Here is a 19117-nt window from a genome sequence, read left to right on the forward strand (position 1 = left end):
ATATGGAGGTTCCCAAGCTAGGGGTCAAATCAGAGCTACAGCTGCCAGCCTATACCACAGCCACAGCAACTTGGGATCCAAGCCGTTTCTCATCAGTACATGATTTGCCAATTTTTTTTTCCATTCTGAGAGTTGTCTTCACTTTCTTAATCGGTAGTCTTTTGCTTTTTAGGGCCACATTCACAGCATCTGGAGGTTCCCAGGCTAGGGATCGATTCAGAGCCACAGCCACAGCAATGCCAGATCTGAGCCGCATCTGTGACCTACACCACAGCTCACTGCAATGCCAGATCCTTAACCCACTGAATGAGGCCAGGGATTGAACCCGCAACCTCATGGTTACTAGTTGGATTTGTTTCTACTATGCCATGATGAGAGCTCCTCTTGATGGTATTCTTAAAGCACAGAAGCTTTAATGTGCTTTTAGTGGATGAAGTTTTCTTTTTTCTTTTATTCCTTGTTTGTGCTTTGGTGTCACATTGCCTAATTTGAGGTCACAAAAATTCACCATGTTTTTCCCAAGAGTTTCATAGCTTTAGTTCTTACGTGTAGTTCTCTGATCCATTTTGAGTTAATTTTGCATGTGGATTTAGCTAAGGGTTTCCCTTCTGTGTGTGGCTGCCCAAGGTCCAGCACCAGTGGCTGGCCAGACCAATCGTGGCTATTGAATTGTCATGCTGCCCTTGTCAAAAAAGGAACTGACTGTAAATTTGAATATTTATTTCTGGACTCTCAAGTCTACCCATTGATCTATATACATCTGTCTTGGTGCCAGAACCACACTGTCTTGGCTACTGCAGCTTTGCAGTAAGTTCTGAAGTTGGGACTTTCGGGGCCTCTAACTTTGTTCTTCGTTTTCAGCTTTTGTTTTTTGGCCGCCCTGCAGCAAATGGAGTTCTCCAGGTCAGAGATCGGATCTGAGCCACACTTGCAACCTACGCCATAGCTGTGGCAACACTGGCTCCTTAACCCCCTGCCGGGCCAGGGGTTGAGCCTGTGCCGTGGCGCTCCAGAGACGCCACCCATCCTGTCGCACCACAGGGGGAACTCAAGGTAGTTTTGACTGTCTAGGACCCCTTACGGTTCCTTATGCATTTTAAGATCCGCCTGTCAGTTTCTCCACAGAAGCCACCTGAGATTCTGAGAGCGATGCAGCATCAGTAGGTCAGTTGGGGGAGTATTGTCATCTCAGCAGATTGTCTCCAGTCCTTGAATAGGGGGTGTCTTTACATTTATTTAGGTCTTCCTTAGTTTCTTTTGATTTTTTTTTTGTAGTTTTCAGAGTATATTTTGCAGTTATTTTACTAGTTATTCCAAAGTGTTTTGTCCTTTTTAAGGCTAGCATAAATAGTTCTGTTTCATTTTCATAGTGTGTATTCTCTTGGTAGGTAGAAACACACTCGCTTTTTTTTGGGGGGGGGTCTTTTTAGGGCTACACTCTTGGCATATGGAGGTTCCCAGGCTAGGGGTCGAATTGGAGCTGCAGCTGCTGGGCTACACACAGCCACAGCAATGGCAGATCTGAGCCGCATCTGTGACCTACACCACCACTCATGGCAACGATGGATCCTTAACCCACTGAGCAAGGCCAGGGATCCAGTCCGCATCCTCATGGATCCTAGTCAGATTCACTTCCACTGAACCACCACTGGAACTCCAAAACAAACTTGATTTTTGTATTTTCTTATGTCCCGCAACCTTGCTGAACTAATTGGTGAGTCCTAATAGTTTTCAATGGTTTTTCAGCATGTGGGATCATGTCACCTACAATATAGCTTCTGCCTTTTCTTTTCTTTTTCCTTTTTTAATTAAAATACAGTTGATATACAATGCTGTGCCAGTTTCTGCTGTACAGCGAAGTGACCCAGTCATACATACATATACATTCTCTTTCTTATGTTATCTTCCATCATGGTCTATCCCAAGAGACCGGATAGAGTTCCCTGTGCTGTACAGCAGGACCTCATTGCTTATCCGTTCTAAATGTTATCGTTTATATCTATCAACCCCAAATTCCCATCCCTCCCCCTCCCCCCTCAGCAGCCGCAAGTCTGCTCTCCGTGTCTGTGAGCCTGTGTCAGTTCTGTAGATTGGTTCATCTGTGCCGTGTTTTAGATTCCACATGTAAGTGATATTTTGGGTCCTGTGGTTAGATGCAGAGATGTTTGTGTTATATCCACGTGAAAAACTGACCATTTTATCCTTGGAAAATGATCTCTTGTCATCTGTTAACATTTTTTGTGTTAAGGTTTATTTTGTCTGGTATCATTAAGCCACTCCATCTTTCTTACTGTTTCTGTACTATATATTTTTATGTTCGGTGCATTGTATCTTTGAGTTCACAGTGTGTCCCTTCAGACAGCAGACGGTCGGATCTTGTTTTCTTCAGTGTGACAACCTCTGCCTTCTGGGTGATTGCTTAATCCATTCACGTGTAATATTATTATCAACATAGCTTTATTTCTGCCATTTCATTTCGTTTTCTACTTCCCTCACATCTTTGTGCCCTTGTTCTCCATGACTCTTTTCTTTTGCATGAAGTGAATCTTCTCGTGTGTAACATTCAGTGTCTTTTATATATATATATATATTTTTTTTTTAACCACATTTCAAAAATTTATATTGTTCCTGGTTGCTCTGGTGCTTATTACCACATGCATCCTAATGTACGGCGCTGCTTCAGGTTCCTGCTGCAGTCCAGTAGGCATTGAAGTCTCACCCCATTTAGCTCTGTGCATTATTTCTGACCATGTTACAAACCCAACAACATGTTATGATTGTTACTTGACACAAGCTTATCCCTTTTAAATAAGGTGAGTAAATACAGCAGAGCCAGGGTGTATTTATTGATAGTTTCGTGTTGTTTTTTTTTTTCTTTTCCATTTTAGGGCCGCTCCTGCAGTGTATGGAGGTTCCCAGGCTAGGGGTCGAATCGGGGCTGTAGACACCGGCCTACACCACAGCCATGGCAACGTGGGATCTGAGCCACGTCTGCGACCTACAGCACAGCTCACGGCAATGCCAGATTCTTAACCCACTGAGTGAGGCCAGGGATCGAACCTGCATCCTCATGGATCCTAGGTGTTCATTAACCACTGAGCTATGACAGGAACTCCAGAATTTGTTACGTTAACCTTTTTGTCACCAAGTCTACTTTTTTTCATTTGCTCCCGTGGGTTTGAGTTAATTCAGGTGTCATTTCCCTGCTGCTCTCACCTGTGTTCTCTGAACTGCTGTGGTCAAATGTATCTCTGTATTTCATAAGAAGAAATAGTACAATTATATACATATTACTTTGTTCAGTTGGTTTTTTTGTTTTTATGGTAGTGGTAAAATACGCGTAACAGAAAATTCCTTATTTTGACCATTGTGTTAAGTGTCTAGTTCTTTGGCTTTAAGTGTGTTCATGTTGTGCTTTATAGTTTGGTCTTTAAATCGAAAGCACTTAGGAGAAGGAGAAAATGCAGCTTGATTGTATTTTATAATTCCCCAATTACTTCATCCCCCGTGCCCCCTACCCCTGCAAGAATTTACTATTTCTCCTATGGCAGGTCTGCTGGCAATGAATTTTCTCGTCTTCTATCTGCTTTTGTTTTTTAATCTCTAGAAGTCATCTTTAGTTGTAGGCAAGATTCTTGGCTGTGGTTTCTTTCTACTGTTTTCTCTGTCATTTGTTATGAGACGTCAGTCTTGAGTCACATTGGGGTTTGAGGGGTCATTTGCTTTTTCTCCTGTTCAGTCTCTGCTGTAACAATTGCACCAACCCAGTAGCTCAGAGCAGCAGTAGCTCCCAGTCCTGGAGGCTGGGAGTCAAAACAAGTGGTGTTTGTGGGGCTGTGCTCTCTGAAGCTCTGGGGGAAGATCCGGCCCAGGCTTTTGGCTCTGGTGTGGCTGTGTCCCCGGGTCGCCAGCCTGGGCCTCCATCTTCATGCCATGCTTTCCCCATGTCTCACACTGGACTCGCAGTCCAGCCTGCTCCAGTAGGATCTCACCGTGACTAGTTAAACCTGCCGCGGGCCCAGCCTCCAAGTAAGATCACGCTGAGGTTCCCAGGACATACTTCTGCAGGATGGTTTTCAACCCGCCTTCATCTTTGTCTCTTATTTTCAGCAGTTTTAGTGTCGGAACAGTTTTCAGCCTGTCTTCTTCTTTGTCTCTTATTTTTAGCATTTTTAGTATGCTGTGTCTGCATGCGCGTACCCGAGTTTGCATTTTCCTATGCGGACTCAGTTGAACTTCTTGAATGCGTAGATAACTGTGCTGCGTCAGTTTGGGGTGTTTCAGCCAGTATTTCCTTGTGTTTTTCTCTGTTCTTCCTTCTGCCTTTTCCCCGTTACATCACCTCGGGTGCTCATTGGTGCCTCACGTTTGAGGCTGTGTTCACTTTCTTTTTCCCTCTGTTCTTCATATTGCATAAGCTCCCGCAGTCTAGCTTCAGGTTTGCCGATTGGCGCTTCCGCCAGGCCCAGGCCATCGTTGAGTGCATTTTTCTTTCTGGTTGCCGTGTTCGTCAACACAGAATTTCCATCTGTTTCTATCTTACACTTCTTCTCTTTTCAGTCTCCTTCCTTCCTTAAGCTGGTTTTCTCTAGTTCTGCGAATGTACTTGCCGTGGCTGCTCTGGAGACTCTTGGCTCTGACACCTGGTCCCCTAGGCAGTTTGTCACCTGCTTGCTTTCCTGGACGCGGGTCACACTCAACTTTTCTTTGTACATCTCAAAATTTTGGGTCGGAAACCGGACATTTTGGGCAGTGGTTAGCGGCTCTGGATCCTGTGCCCCACCCCCACCCCCAAGGCCTTTTTCATTTTGGTTTGCGGATTTGTTTGGTGGTCTGGCTGTTGTACTTTGGGGATGTCTGTCTCTGTGGCCACCCCTCAGAGGCTTCAGCCTCAGTTGCCCTGAGGGCGGTAGGTTCCAGCAGGGCCCTTTTTACTGTCTCTTCCCCCAGTTGCTCTGCTGAGCTGTCTGCCTTGTGGGCTCAGCAGCCGTCAGGCCCCTGTCCTCAGCCAGTGGATCTGCCCTTCACCAGTGCCTGGTGTTGTAATCACTCCTCAGTCCGACCCAGCTATGTTCTGGCACCTTTGCAGAGGGAGATGTGAGCCCAGTCTCGGAGATTGGCCCTGGGTCCCCCTCGGGTCCATTTACTAAACCAGCTGTGTCACAGGCCCCCTGGTGGCCAGTGGCCTGTCTCCATTGCGTGTGAGAGCCCCTTGTGCTCCAACTTCCCTGCTCTCTCTCCAAGCAAGGTCGGTTCTTTGGGGAGAGCTTGGAGGCCTCTGTGTTCACTGACTGCCTGTCCCCGCAGAAGAGTCTCTGAGCCCCTGGAGGGGACTCTCAGGAGCTGGAGAAGAGAGCGATTCTTGCAGGCGGCGAGCTGGGCGGGAGCAGGGATCCCTTGTCTGCTTGTCTCTCCTCTTGGCCACGAGGGGGTGGACACGGGAGACCAGAGCCCCTGAGGTCACTGCCCACCATACCTGGGGTAGGGCTTCTGCTCTGGGGGCTGGGGAGGAGCTGGGGGAGGGGAGCCCTCAGCCACCAGGCTCTGGAGTTGGGAGTCCAGGCTGGGAGTCCAGTCTCTGGGGTGGGGGGTGGGGGGGGCTGCCCTTCCTGGCGAGATGCATCTCTTCATTGGGAGCCCCTGTTTCTGGCCACACCCAGCCCTCACCTGCTCTGAACTGGGAGGGTGAGGCTGAGCATCTGGGAGGGGGCTGGGGCCCAGGTGTGCAGCTGCTCCCTGTTCTGACTGAGTTTTAGTAGATTGTCCTGGATCAGCGCTTCTGCATCTTCCGTGTGCCCTAGGACAAATTCCAGAGGCTTAAACATTGGCTTTTTGTGTTCATTTTCACCAGCTGTGTTGTCTTGCTGAGGGCAGGTCCGCGGAGCACCTGTTCTTCTGTGACCTTGGTGTGTCAGTGGTCAGGACACGAGGGTGTCTGTTCCTAGCCGTCATCTCCCTCATAGGACCCTGTGTCCCAAACACCAGCGTGGTACTTGTGAGTCAGTGTTCAGCCATTCCCCTCCAAAACCTCCCTTTTCTTCTAGAAGTTACAGAAAGCTCTCTTACCTTTGTGGGTGGTTACATAGACCTTGCCCTGCGTAGACTCTAAAATCTGATGTATGCCCCTCTCTTGGGTTATTTCTGTCACATCAGACTGTGAAAGCATTTAGGTGAGAGTTGAGAAGTATACCAGCGAAGAGGAAAGCTGATTTTCCTCATCTTTCTGTGGCTGCTCGTCAGAGTGGTCAGAAAGTGATGCTCTGTGAACCTCTGAACCCTGCACGTTAGTGAGGGGTCTTGCCTTCCTTTCCTGCACCTGTGGCATATGGAGGCTCCCAATCTAGGGGTTGAATTGGAGCTTTAGCCGCCGGCCTACAGCATAGCCACAGCAACACCAGATCTGAGCTGTGTCTTCAATCCACACCACAGCTCATGGCAACTCCAGATGCTTAACCCACTGAGCAAGGCCGGGGATCTAACTCGAGTCCTCATGGATACTAGTTGGGTTTGTAACCCTCTGAGCCACAATGGGAACTCCAGCGAGGGTTCTTGTTGTTTCCTTGTGGGATGATTTTCCTGTTGGTGCCAAGGGCTATTGAATTCATTTCCCTTTACGAGTCATCAGGACAAAAGGCTTTGTGTCTTTCACTCATCCGCCATCTCATAGGTTAAGCCACATTTCAGTGGCACTTAGTGCCCAAGGCTGGCATATTGTTGCTGAAATGTAAATTCTGTTCAGTAATTGTTGAAGCCTTAGCACAAAGAAGAGGTTTGTTCCAAAAGACACCGCCTTGTGTTTTTGCTGGTTGACCGGGCAGCTTGGTGCTGCGCTGAACTGGACCGGGCGGCTGCCTCTTGGCTTCCACCAGAGCAAGCAGCTCATGGACCATGGGCCAAGCAGAGCATGGCAAGTCCAGTGTTCAGGGTGAGGTTGTCCCTGCCTGCCTTTGGGTGTTGACTCCCTGTTACCCAGAAAGTTCGCTGGGGTTGGCAATTTTTTCCCCGAGGAAGCTCCCTAAGTGCTGAGCTTCTGCCCATTTTGTTTCTCTTTGAAATATTTGCCGGAAGGGATGAAATTCATTAGAAGAAACATTTTATAACCATCCAACTACGTTACGTAAATCTTAAGTATGTTCCACAGAAAGGAATTATTCAAGAAAAAAATTTAATCTCTTTTAAACAAGGCTAATGTGCTTCTAGCAGTTTTATGTCGCTAAGACTAGTGACAAGTTGGTGGCTGTTGTGTGTAATTTAATAGCGTGTGCTTCTGTTGGCCCCCAGGCCTCACTCAGTTATTTTAGGTGCAGAGATAAAGTCAGCGTGTCATGCAGCATCTTATTTTAGGAAACATTCGCATATAGCTATAGAGTTACAGTACCCGGGGTTAAATTTCTTTTAAAAAAGATGTAATTTTTTTCTGATTTAAAAACTGGAGGAAAATGCAATAAAGCAAAAGTAAGAGAAAAAGCAGCCTCACCCCATGAATTAAGTGCTAAAGACTGAGCCAGATTAGAAGAGCCAGATTAGAAGTCCAGTTATGTTTCCAGAGAATTATTTTTTCAAGTCATTATTCAGGTGTAGAGATAAAATGCAGTCTAAAGGTAAAACATACAGTGGACAAGCTGACAGGTTCTGGAGAGAGTATGGAATTGGGAGGGTTGGGGAGCTCCCGTCGTGGCACAGTGGAAACGAATCCGACTAGTATCCATAAGGACGCACGTTCAGTCCCTGGCCTCGCTTGGTGGGTTAAGGATCCGGTGGTGTAGGTCACAGACACAGCTCGGATCTGCCATTGCTGTGACTGTGGTGTAGCCCAGCAGTTACAGTTCCAATTCGACCCCTAGCCTGGGAACCTCCATATGCCAAGAGTGTGGCCCTAAAAAGACCCCCCAAAAAAGCGAGTGTGTTTCTACCTACCAAGAGAATACACACTATGAAAATGAAAACAGAGCTATTTATGCTAGCCTTAAAAAGGACAAAACACTTTTAGAATAACTAGTAAAATAAGTGCAAAACATAATCTGAAAACTACAAAAAAATCCTGCGTTGTTGTGGCTGTGGTGTAGGCGGGCGGCTGTAGCTCCGATTCAACCCCTAGCCTGGGAGCATCCATATGCTGTGGTTTGGCCCTAAAAAAAGGCCCCCCAAAAAAACTTAGGAGGGCTGGGCCAGTGGCATCGTTCCTGGTGATCTGGTGGTCTTGACCCAAACTCTGCCTGGGGTGTCGGTTCTCGTCCTGAAAGCAAAGAGGTTTAGAACACGGGGCCCACCCATGATGGAGAATGTCTGCGGCTGGTGGAGAGCTGGTTGCTCAGGATCAGGGCTTTTCAGCTGTGCAGTTCTCACCTCTGCATTTGTGGAGGCGGACAGATGGTTCTTCTTGGGCTGGGCACCCCACCTCCCACCCCGGGCACCTTGGCTCCCACCTGTGATAAATGTGGCAGTTCCACAGCAGATTATGTGAACAGAGGACTTCATGGCAGATTCAGAGTTTTAAAGCCATAGACCTAGAGCTTAATATACTTTTTATTTAAGTAAAAAAAAATGGGTGTTTCTTCCTACTATTAATTCGTTCCGCTTGAGTCGAGAGGGTGGCGTGAATGCAGAATTTGATGGAGGAGGACAGAGCTAGTGCCATCAAGTGCCTCTTTTCTGGGTTTATTCTTTTTTGGTTTCTACCCTCCCAAAAGAAATATGCTTTACCTAAACCCTCCGCTTCCACTACTTAATTTGAATAGCCTTTTTATGAGTTAAAAAAATTTTTTTTTGCTTCACAATTGCCTTTTCACCTTGTCCAATTTCCTTTCAGCAGCACGTGGTTGGTGATCTCCTGCCTTCCCTCACCCCACGTGGCTGCTTCACTTCTATTTGGCAGGGCCGCTGACTCTCTTAACCCTACAGTGGAACTGGATCGTTTATGGCCTTGGCCTGTGGTGTCTACTGCTTATTCATTTGTTCTTATAAACAGTTTGAAACAGATACTAGGTTTTCATGCAGGTTCCCCCCCCACACACACACAGTTTTTGAGTCCAATTTCAAAAGCACTGTTTTCGCCAGTTCCCCAAATCGACACCCGTTGCCCGTCTTTTTTGCCAAGTGGTTCTAAAGCTTTGCAGGAGTTCTGTTAGAACCCATAGTGACACTCCATGTCCCATCCTCCATAAAACAGGGAGCTTTAATCACTAAGAACACATCTCTACCAAAGAGCATGTTTTGAAACTGGTAACTGCTGTTTTTCAGTGCTTATGCTGGGCGGTAGATTCAGATTTTTTAGGCAGCTTCGACATTTATGAAGATACAACTTCCTGCTCTGGGCTCAGAAAAGATGGCTTTTGGACCTGTGGTCCCCATCCTGCCCATCCCGTGCTCAGTGGGCGCGGCTGCCCTCCTGTACCATGGGGGCGTCTCACAAGCTGTCCTCACGCAGATAACTGGAGGTGCAGGGTTCGTGGGCTCCCACCTCACGGACAAGCTCATGATGGACGGCCATGAGGTGACCGTGGTGGACAACTTCTTCACGGGCAGAAAGAGGAACGTGGAGCACTGGATCGGCCACGAGAACTTCGAGCTTATCAACCATGACGTGGTGGAGCCCCTCTACATCGAAGGTGAGCCGCCCTCGGGCTGCCCCCACACTGGTCACACAGGCGGGCGGGCTCGATGGGGCCCCAGGGTCACCATCTGACTCGACCATGTGTCTTGTTTTTGGAAGTGATCTTGCCGCGGCCCAGGCACCTCCCTGGCCCCTGCGATAGAGAAGGTCCAGGACCGTGAGAGTCTGGGCGCACTGGCATGGGGGAGCCCTGATTCGAGCCTTGTGGCCTATGGAATGGGGGCTTGGGCAGTACACCCCCTCCCTGTGGCCCACAGGTCTGGTGCCTGGCCACCATGTGGGGTTACTTCTAGCCTCCGGGAGGTCAGCTAATGGAGGCTGCTGCATTACTGACATCCACGCATAAGAGGTCACAGCCTCTGGCCACTCTGTCATGTGAAAAGAATTAGGTCTGGGTTGGCTGGTGGTCCCCAGAGAGCTGTGTCTGCATCTTAGGCCGTGGAACCTGCGGGTGTGACCACTGTGGACAGGGTCTCTGCGGCTGCAGCACAGCTCAGGATCTCAAAGCGGTTGGGCCGGGATTCCAGTGCCCTGTGTCCTCCTGGTAGGAGACGGGGCATAGGAGACATGCATAGGGAAGAGGTGGGAGTTAGCGGCCCTGGAGCTGGAGCCTCTAGAGGAGGAGCAGGGAGGCCCCCCATTTGCATTCTGTGCGGACCTGATTTGGGGATGAGCCTATAGTTTCTAGGGAATGGAACACAGGATCTAGCAAGCAGACCACTCACTTTCTACGTGGACCTCGGCGTGGGCTATGAGGGACCTTGGGGTGTTGCCCATGCCAGGCAGAGCTGGAAAGGTATGTAAATGTGGGCACTGCTGTGAAAGGGCTTCTTGGCTGGAGTTAAGGGTGTGAATCAGCTGGCTTTACGATGGGAGGATGGTCTGGGGCCCTACGCGATCTCAGGAGCCCCGAGAAGCAGAAGGAAGGTGACAAGCCCTGCTGAGAGGTTTGGTGGGAGAGGGGCTGGAAGAGATGGTGCAGGGGTGAGGTGGGGAGAGGAGCTGGGGGCAGGGAGGACGCGCCCACCACAGCAGCTCTGACAGGGCAGCCCCGCCCAGGTCCTCAAAGACACAGGCAGTTGCACTACTCGGCCGAGCTTTGCAGCCACCTGGTGACAGCAGCACAGCCTGGGGGGTGTCAGGCTGCATCACGCCCCCACCTCTGCCCTCAGACCTGGGAGTTACAAGGGGCTGATTTTTAAGCCTCTGAATTTGCAGGGATAGCAGCAGAAAACCACAGGCTGAGCAGCCAGTAGGGCCAGAGGTGATGCTCCTGCATGCATGTGGCAGGAAACAGTTGTCAAAGATACTCTTGGTGATATGATATCAGTGCTCCTGAGCCAGCCAGACGGAGTAAAGATGGTGTGTTGGCAACTAAATATTCTGCCTGGACTATGAGCTCCAACACCAAAGCTGACCTAGGCCATTTCTAGTGCTTCTGATGTGCAGGACGGGTGCATGCACAGCCACACACATGCAAGCACATACAGTCTGCGTGCAGGGAGATGTACACACAGCCACACACACACGCTCTCTGGATAAAATCACACTGCTCTTGGCTCTCCAGCCCCCGCTAGTACAGGGGCTTCTTCTCTTGCCTAAGTGCCCCCATCCCCCGCCCTACAATGCCCGCGTGACTCTGAGCGCTTCACGTGAAGGGATGCAGTCATGCTTTGCAGAGGTGGCTTCCTCACTCCTGTCCAAGTTAGCCCCAGCAGAATTTGACCAGCCGAGCTCAGCCTGAGGGATAAACTGCTTCCCTCTTGGGGGGGTGAGGGTGTGTAGCAAGTACGAGCACCCCATGTTTAACGCACAACTGTCTGTGGGTGCCTTTTATCTACCAGGAGCTTTAGCTGTTCTGATACTTACATGTAGCAGGAATGTTCTGCTCGGAATTTTGTGGAGTTGTGGTCTGTCCATTTCCTGCATTGGGCAGATGGTGACCAGGGGGCACTGGTATCACTCAGTCCAGCAGAGCGTCACTACGTCTCCCTAGCACACACTTCCTCTTGTTATCAGAGTGTCACCCTTATGCTTGATTCCAGTTTTGTGTTTCTGATGGGAAATTCCCTGTTGTCTGGACTCAGTATGTGATGGTCGATTTGGAAGAGGAGATGTTCTGGGAACGGAGACTGGGGCCGAGATGGGCACCATGAGCCCAGGCACCCCATGTGGTGAAGAATTACCAAATGGTCAGGGAGTTCCTGCTGTGGCCCACAGGGCTTGATCCCTGGCCCAGCGCAGTGGGTCAAGGATCCAGCGTGGCCGCAGCTATGGTGTAGGTCACAGGTGAAGCTCTGATTCGATCCCTGGCCTCAGAACTTCCATCTGCCTCAGGTGCAACTGGAAAAATTACGAAATGGTCAAACAGGAAGCATTGTTGTCCCAGAGGTTACAACGGAGGCCTCTGGGTTGTCTGGATGAGATGGTAGGGAGAGAAGACTACTGCTGTGGAAGAAACCATCAGTAATCATTGAAATGACTTAATCCCGCTTTGTTTTGCTTTACAAGAACTCTGGGTTTTACCAGCCACAGCATCTCAGTTTCAGGCGGTGTTGCATCTACCCTGCAGACTGTCTGGCTCTGGACGGAGTAAAGTTTATTATTCTTCCAGCCACCTGTTCAGGACATGGGGAGGTTTCTCTGAAGCCAGGGTTGGGGTGGAAGGCGTGTCTGGTTTGGGAGGCAGATGCCAGGCTGTCGGGATGGGGAACGCCGGGCTCCAGCCCAGGATGGCTCTGTGGATGAGGGCGGGTGTCTGTCACAGGATGCTGAGCAGGCCCCGGGCTTTCTGACTCATCCCACGCTGTCCAGGGGAGAAATCCCCACAGTTGGTAAGGTGTCAGGAGAAGGGAGCTTGAACTTCAGGAACCTGGAATCATCTCACCCGTCCCCACAAGCAGGAGGGAACTGAGCAGACTGACAACCGGCTTCCCTTCTCTGCACCAGCAGAAGTCGGAGGTCACAGGGCAAACCGCGACCTGGAAACTGGCAAGCGCAGTGGACATGGGATCCGGGCTGGGTCGAAGCAGCTACGGCCCCAGTGGGAGGTGCCTGGAGCTGACCAGGCTGGGACAGTGTAGACAAGCTTTGAGTCCAGGCCCCACTGTTTGGGATTGCGGTCCACTTAGTGAGTCTCACCTCCAGGAGCCCCATAAGGTTCTCAGTGAAGGTGAACTTTTCAGCTGCAGGAGGGACACGGAACCTCTGAAATCTGCTCAGAGCCAATGCAGAGGGCTGCCCCCAGCCCAGGCTCCTGGAGAGGAAGGGGATCTAGTCTAGGGACCGGAGGGGAAGGCTTCCCTCCCCCACCTCACTGCCCCATCCCCATTGGAGGCCTCCCAGGAGGACAGGTGCAGAGGAAGAACCTTGGGGACGACCCAACTAAGGAGGAGTCTCCAGGGAACCCCAAGGACAACCAGGGAGACCAGGCAGGGGCAGTGGGCATCCGGCCTCTGACCCCGAGGGCTGTGGATGGCATGTGTATCCTGTGTCCTGTCAGGTCCGCTGGCCCTCACTCCGCAGGTCCCTTTGTCTCGATCTTCATACCTGGTGCAGCACGGCTGCCTTTCAGTGAAAAACCGCAGGTGTGCTGCACAGGCAGCATGCCTCCGGAGAGGGACACAGGCAGGAACACCCGCTGGGTCCAGAGTCGGGTCCCCGGCCTCATGGTGCTTGGGATGTCCAGGAAGCCAAGGGCATTGGGCGACAGGGGTCACATGTGGTAGGCACTGTGTCCCAGGCACTGTTCCCATGGCTGTGATGACCACGTTTGGTTCTTGAAACACTTGTGTCAGGTAGGAATGTCAGCACCACTTTTTGGTGAGGACACCAGTGTCACCACCTCTGCCAGGCACGGGGGTCTGGGAGCCAGGGGTGGGCAGACAGCACGTGCCGGGGTCAACAAAGCTGGGCTGCCAGCACCGGGGATTGTAGCAGGTGTGACTGCAGCAGTGTTTGGAAGGGTACTGGGTCCCTGGTCACGTAGGCATTTGAGGAGTGCCACTCAGATGGGAATACTTCTGTAGAGATAGCATTGGGGGGCTTTCTCACTCTCCATTTACAAAGCTGCAAAGATAAACAATGCACCACTGTGCAAAACAGTGTGGAGATCCCTCAGAAAACCAAAAATAGAATTACCATGTGATCCAGCAATCCCACTTCTGGGCATTTATCTGAGAAAACCAGGACTGGGAAAGATATATGTTCCCTGATGTTCATTGCAGCACTCTATACAATAGCCAAGACATGGAAACAACCTAAATGTCCATGGACAGAGGAGTAGATAAGGAAGACATGCTACATATACGCAATGGAATATTACTCAGCCATTAAAAGGAATGAAATGATGGCATTTTTAGCAACATGGATGGACCTAGAAATTATCATGCTAATTGAATTCAGACACCAGCATCAAATGCTATCACTGACATGTGGAATCTTAAAAAAAGGACATAATGAACTTCTTTGCAGAACAGATACTGACTCACAGACATTGACAAACTTACAGTTTCCAAAGGAGACAGGTTGGTGGTGAGGGGGTGCGCTGGGGGTTTGGGATGGAAATATTATAAAATTGGGTTGTGATGATCGTTTTGTACAAACTATAAATGTAATTCATTGAGTTAAAAAAAAGAAAATGTAAGCAATGTGGAGGCTGCAGGTTTCTGAGACCCTGTGTTTAAGCGGAAATTCCTCCAGGGTCCCAGCTGGACCTCGGTGTGCAGCCTCCTCTTCTCTTTGCATTAAGTCAGTGTTAACTGATTCAAAGTCAAGGCAACATCTTTTAGTGTTTTGTGCCAAGAGCAATTTGGTCCTTACACTTTGACACGTTCTGTATCTTCTTAAACCCTGTTTTCCATCATAAATGCCGGTGCTTGGGGATGTGGCCAGGCCTTGTGTCCCGTGTTGCCCTGAGTGGTCCTGTTTGACAGGGGCTACGCTGGGAACTCCATAAAAAAAAAAAAAAAAAAACCCACAAGTTGATGTGAGTCTTCCACTTGTGTTTATGTGGATTTCCCCTTTGGTAGGAGACACTGCTTGATTTTTTTGGTCTGGTTTGTTTGTTTGTTTTTTCTTGATGGATTCTGAGCAGTGATTTTTGGTTATCTCAAGAGCTGTTCAGTTTCCTTTGGTTTTCCTTCTGTATTTATGTATCGTGTATTCACCATAAAACACCTATAGGGAGGCCATTTGGGATTGAGCGGATGGTGTTTTCAGAACCCACGGGAGGCCCACCCTCCTCCCAGCTGGCAATGCTGCTCTGAACCTCTCGAAGGAAATTCGGGGAAGAGAAAACACGCCTCTGCTCTGCTGTTTTATCTCCCCTCCATCATCAGCTTGAGCTTATTCGGGCTCATTTCTCAGGCTCCTGTTTTTCCAGCTGCCATTCCGGCTCGTGGCTCTGCGGATGTGACAGGGTCACCAGAGGTCACTTGGCGGCTGGCAGCCCGCGTGCGGGCATGCTGCCATTCTCCCTTGGCTTGGATTTTTGAATGTCATGCTCATTTTTGGTGAAGCCACCCTTGGCGGCTTTGAGGGTGTTTTTTCCTGGGCTGGGAGGGTTCGCTTTGCTGCTCTGTTGTTAATGTTTTGTGGTATTTTCTTAGCCCCTCTCCTGGCTGACTCCTTAAGCTTGTTCTGAAATTTCCCCTGCACCCTCCCCGCCATTCCTTCCAGAAGGCTCAGTCAGCGGTGGGTGCTGTGTCCTTTCTGGGACAGCAATTGGAGCAGCTCCTCCTTACTATCAGAGGCAGGACGCGTCCTCCTTGGAAGGCAGGACTGAGCCATTTAAATCTGCATACATGGCTTTAAGGGCGCCTAACCCTTCCCCATGGGCTGGATGGGGGAGCCCTGGGCCTAAGCTGTCACCTGGCCCGAAACATGACAAACCAGGTGGAACAGCCTTTGGGTGATGAGGCCCGGTGCGTGGTCCCCACTTCCCTCAGCTGTCTGCCCGCCACCCCCCACCACCCCCCTGCCTCACCCCCAGCGCAGCGCCTACCCTGGCCCACACTGCAGCAGGCTTCTTTCCAGTTGCAGATTTCCTGCTCTGCCTGGGAATCTGCATTTGCCTGAGCTCTAGATCACGGGGGCTGCTGTCCCAAGAGTGGGGCTGAGGAGCTGGAGCGTAAGGTGGGGTGGGGACTGCTTCTTGTGCCCGGGAGCTCAACGTGGAGGAAGGGCTGGGGACCAGCGGTCAGGCCCCCAGCAGGATGGTGTGTGGTCCCAGGAGAGGGTGCCCGGGCCTTTGTGTTTGAACTACACGCTCTGAAGGTGCCCTTTGTCATGGTTCTCTTTGATGCAGTTTCCTTCCTCTCACTGTGTACATTGTCGCCTCAAGACTGGGAACAGTGCTGAATAGTTTGTGCTGCAGGATCACAGCCTGGCTGGCGCAGCCCCACCCGGGCCCTTATGACACCTTAACACCCCCAGTACTGCTGGAATGGGTCCATTTTTAAACTAACCTAGTAGTTTTCCAAGGTGGCTTGAGAAAATACATAAATATCCACGTGTAATAAAGGTCCAGCATCTCTCCCCCACGGGGGTGTCTGCGGCAGGATGCCAGGGGTCTGGGCACCTCTCATGCAGAAGCTTCCCCGGGGGGCTCTGCAGGCTCTGGAGGGGTGATGAAGCGAGGGGGACAAACACAGAAACTGAAACCTCCCCACATTTCCACCTCAGCTTTGCTAAAGGCTTTGCCCCTTTGCACTGATCCTCTTTTTTTCATTTTCTTTCCCTGCTCACAAGTATCTTTTTTGTTGTTGTTTTACGGTCTTAACCTTGTACATAACAGTAGTGTTAGCTGTATTGCTAGGTAACAGATCTCCAGGACTTGTTCATCTAGCAGAACTGAAACTCTGTGCCCTTTAAACAGTAACTCCCCTCCCCCAGCCCCGGCCACCCCCATGCTGCCTTCTGCCTGTGAGATCTGACTGCTCTGGGACCTCCTGTGCATAGAGTCACCTGGCATTATTCACTCATTTCACTTGGAGGAACGTCCCTAAGCTTCATCAGTTGTAGGAGGTGTCAGAATTTTCTTCCTCTTTTTTTTTTTTTTTTTAATGAAGAGATATTTTCAAGAATTAAAGACCATATTGTTAAGAAAACAATTATCTACCAGGTGAACTACATATTCAATCCCAATCAAAATTCCAGCAGGAATTTTTGTATAAATTGACAGGCAAACTCTAAACTTCATCAGCAAACCAAATGATCATATAAAGAATTAAAATTTTGGAAGATTTACAGATCTTTTTTTTGGGGGGGTCCTTTTTAGGGCCGCATTCGAGGCATATGGAGGTTCCCAGGCTAGGGGTCTAATCAGAACTGTTGCTACTGGCCTACGCCAGAGCCACAGCAACGCCAGATCTGAGCCACGTCTGCAACCCACACCACAGCTCACGGCAATGCCGGATCGTTAATCCACTGAGCAAGGCGAGGGATCGAACTCTCAACCTCACAGTTCCTAGCCGGATTTGTTTCCGCTGCACCATGACAGGAACTCCAGATTTACAGCTTTTGATATCAAAACATATTATAGAGCTGCATTGATGATGACAGTGTAAAATGATAAAGACTAAGGATTAGCTTAATAGAGAGTCCAGAAAATACATGTAAAATCTACGCACATAATTGATAAATGGAATTCTGCTAAGGTATAAAGTTCCTTCAGTTATAAAAGGAGACTTGTTTTAACAAATGGTACTTAAACAATTGGAAATATCTATGAAGAACAAAGTGAACTTCAACCCCTATTTCATTCTAATAAAAATTTCTTCCATTGTGAAAGAATGGAAGGCTGAGTAATATCTACTTTCGGATTTTCCAGGTTCTCCTTATTGGTTCATCATGGACACTTGGGTTGCTTTCGCCTCTTGGCTGTTGTGAATAGTGCTGCTGTGAACATGGGTGTGCAAACCCCTTTGAGTCTCTGCTTTTAATTCCTCTGGTTCTACACTAAGAAGTGGAATTCCTTATCACATGTTAATTCTGTTTTTAATGTTTTGAGGAGCTGTCACAGTGCTTTCATAGTGGGTGTGGCAGCCGACATCCCCATCAGTGCACCAAGCTCCCAGTTTCTCCACAGCATTTGCTGTTTTCAATTTTTGTCTCATTTTGTTGTGGGTTTTTTTTTTTTTTTTTTTTTTTTTGTAGTAGCGATTGTGATGGGTGTGAGGCGATACCTCGTTGTGGTGTTGATTTCAGTTTCTCTGAGGGATCTTGAACATTTTTTCGTACACTTCTGGCTGGTTGGATGTCATTATATTCAGATACTTTGCCATTTTTTAAAATTGCCTTCTTTGATTTGTTTTTCGTTCATTTGTATGATTTCTTTATATATTCTGGATATTAGCTTATTATATGTATGATTTGCAAGCATTTTTTCCACTCCATAGGTTGCTTTTTACCTTGTGGCTTATGTCCTTTAATATTGGCCAAAACGTTTAGTTTGATGTAATCCCATTTGTCTGCTTTGGCTTTTGGTGTCAGATCCAAGACATCTCTGCCGAAATCAAGGTCATGCAGCTTTTCCCATATGTTTTCTTCTAGGGGTTTCATCACCTTAGGTCTTACTTGTAGGTTCTTAGTCCATTTCGAATTAATTTTGGTGCAGGGTGTAAGAGAAGAGTCCAGTCTCATTCTTTTGCACGTGAGTATTCAGTTTTCCCAACACTGTCCTTCTCCATTGAGTGGTTTGCACCCTTGTCGAGGATCATGAGATTATAGGCAGGAGGGGTTATTCCTGGGCTCTCATTTCTGTTCTATTGGTCTTTATGCCAGTAACACACTGTTTTGTTACTGTAGCTTTGTACTGTGTTTTGAAATCGGCAACTGAATTCTCCAGCTCTATTGTTTTTCAAAATTGTTTTGGCTATTCAAACTCCCTTGAGATTCTTGTATGAATTTTAGGATGAGAAAAAGATGCCTTTGAGATTTCGATAGAGATGGAGCTACAGAAGTACTGTTTTTAAAATAAGACTTTTTTAAAAAAATCACATTTGGGGTTAGTGATTGCAAAGTATGACATTTAGAATGGATAAGCAGTGAGGTCCCACTGTACAGCACAGGGAATTACGTCCAGTCTCGGGATAGAACTGTGATGGAAGTTAATCTGAGAAAAAGAATGGTGTGTGTGTGTGTGTGTGTATGTATGTCATATATATGTGACAGGGTCACTTTGCTGTACAACAGAAATTGGTACAATATTGTAAATCAACTATAGAAAATAAATGACATTAGGAGTTTGCTGGAATAGCCTTCTTATTATTGAGGTATAGTTGATTTACAGTGTCGTATTGGTTTCAGGTGTATGGTGCAGTGATTCAGTATATATACACACACATATATATATATTCCTTTTCAGATTCTTTCCCCTTATAGGCTGTTGCAAAATATTGGGTATTAGAATAGTCTTAGCAAAACCAGGAGCCATGTAAATAAACACTCAGAAGCTGGTGCCTGCACCAGCTCATACACTTGGCGTGCAATCCTGGTGGAGGA

General features: G+C 48.6%; 1 protein-coding gene across 5 annotated transcripts in view; it reads left to right on the plus strand.

Annotated features, from left to right (window-relative positions):
- UXS1 (UDP-glucuronate decarboxylase 1) overlaps positions 1-19117 on the plus strand; it is a 69696-nt gene that overhangs the window by 28435 nt on the left and 22144 nt on the right. For 4 of the 5 annotated variants that reach the window (XM_047781306.1, XM_047781307.1, XM_047781308.1 and 1 more), the window contains exon 6: positions 9428-9608. In XM_047781306.1, the coding sequence (XP_047637262.1) occupies positions 9428-9608 (181 nt within the window). Of the gene's footprint in view, positions 1-5175; positions 5249-9427; positions 9609-19117 lie in introns of those variants that run through there. The other variant, XM_047781310.1, reaches the window with a different exon arrangement.

This window comes from Phacochoerus africanus, chromosome 5 (assembly GCF_016906955.1).
Source record: "Phacochoerus africanus isolate WHEZ1 chromosome 5, ROS_Pafr_v1, whole genome shotgun sequence".
In the NCBI taxonomy this organism is placed as follows: domain Eukaryota; kingdom Metazoa; phylum Chordata; class Mammalia; order Artiodactyla; family Suidae; genus Phacochoerus; species Phacochoerus africanus.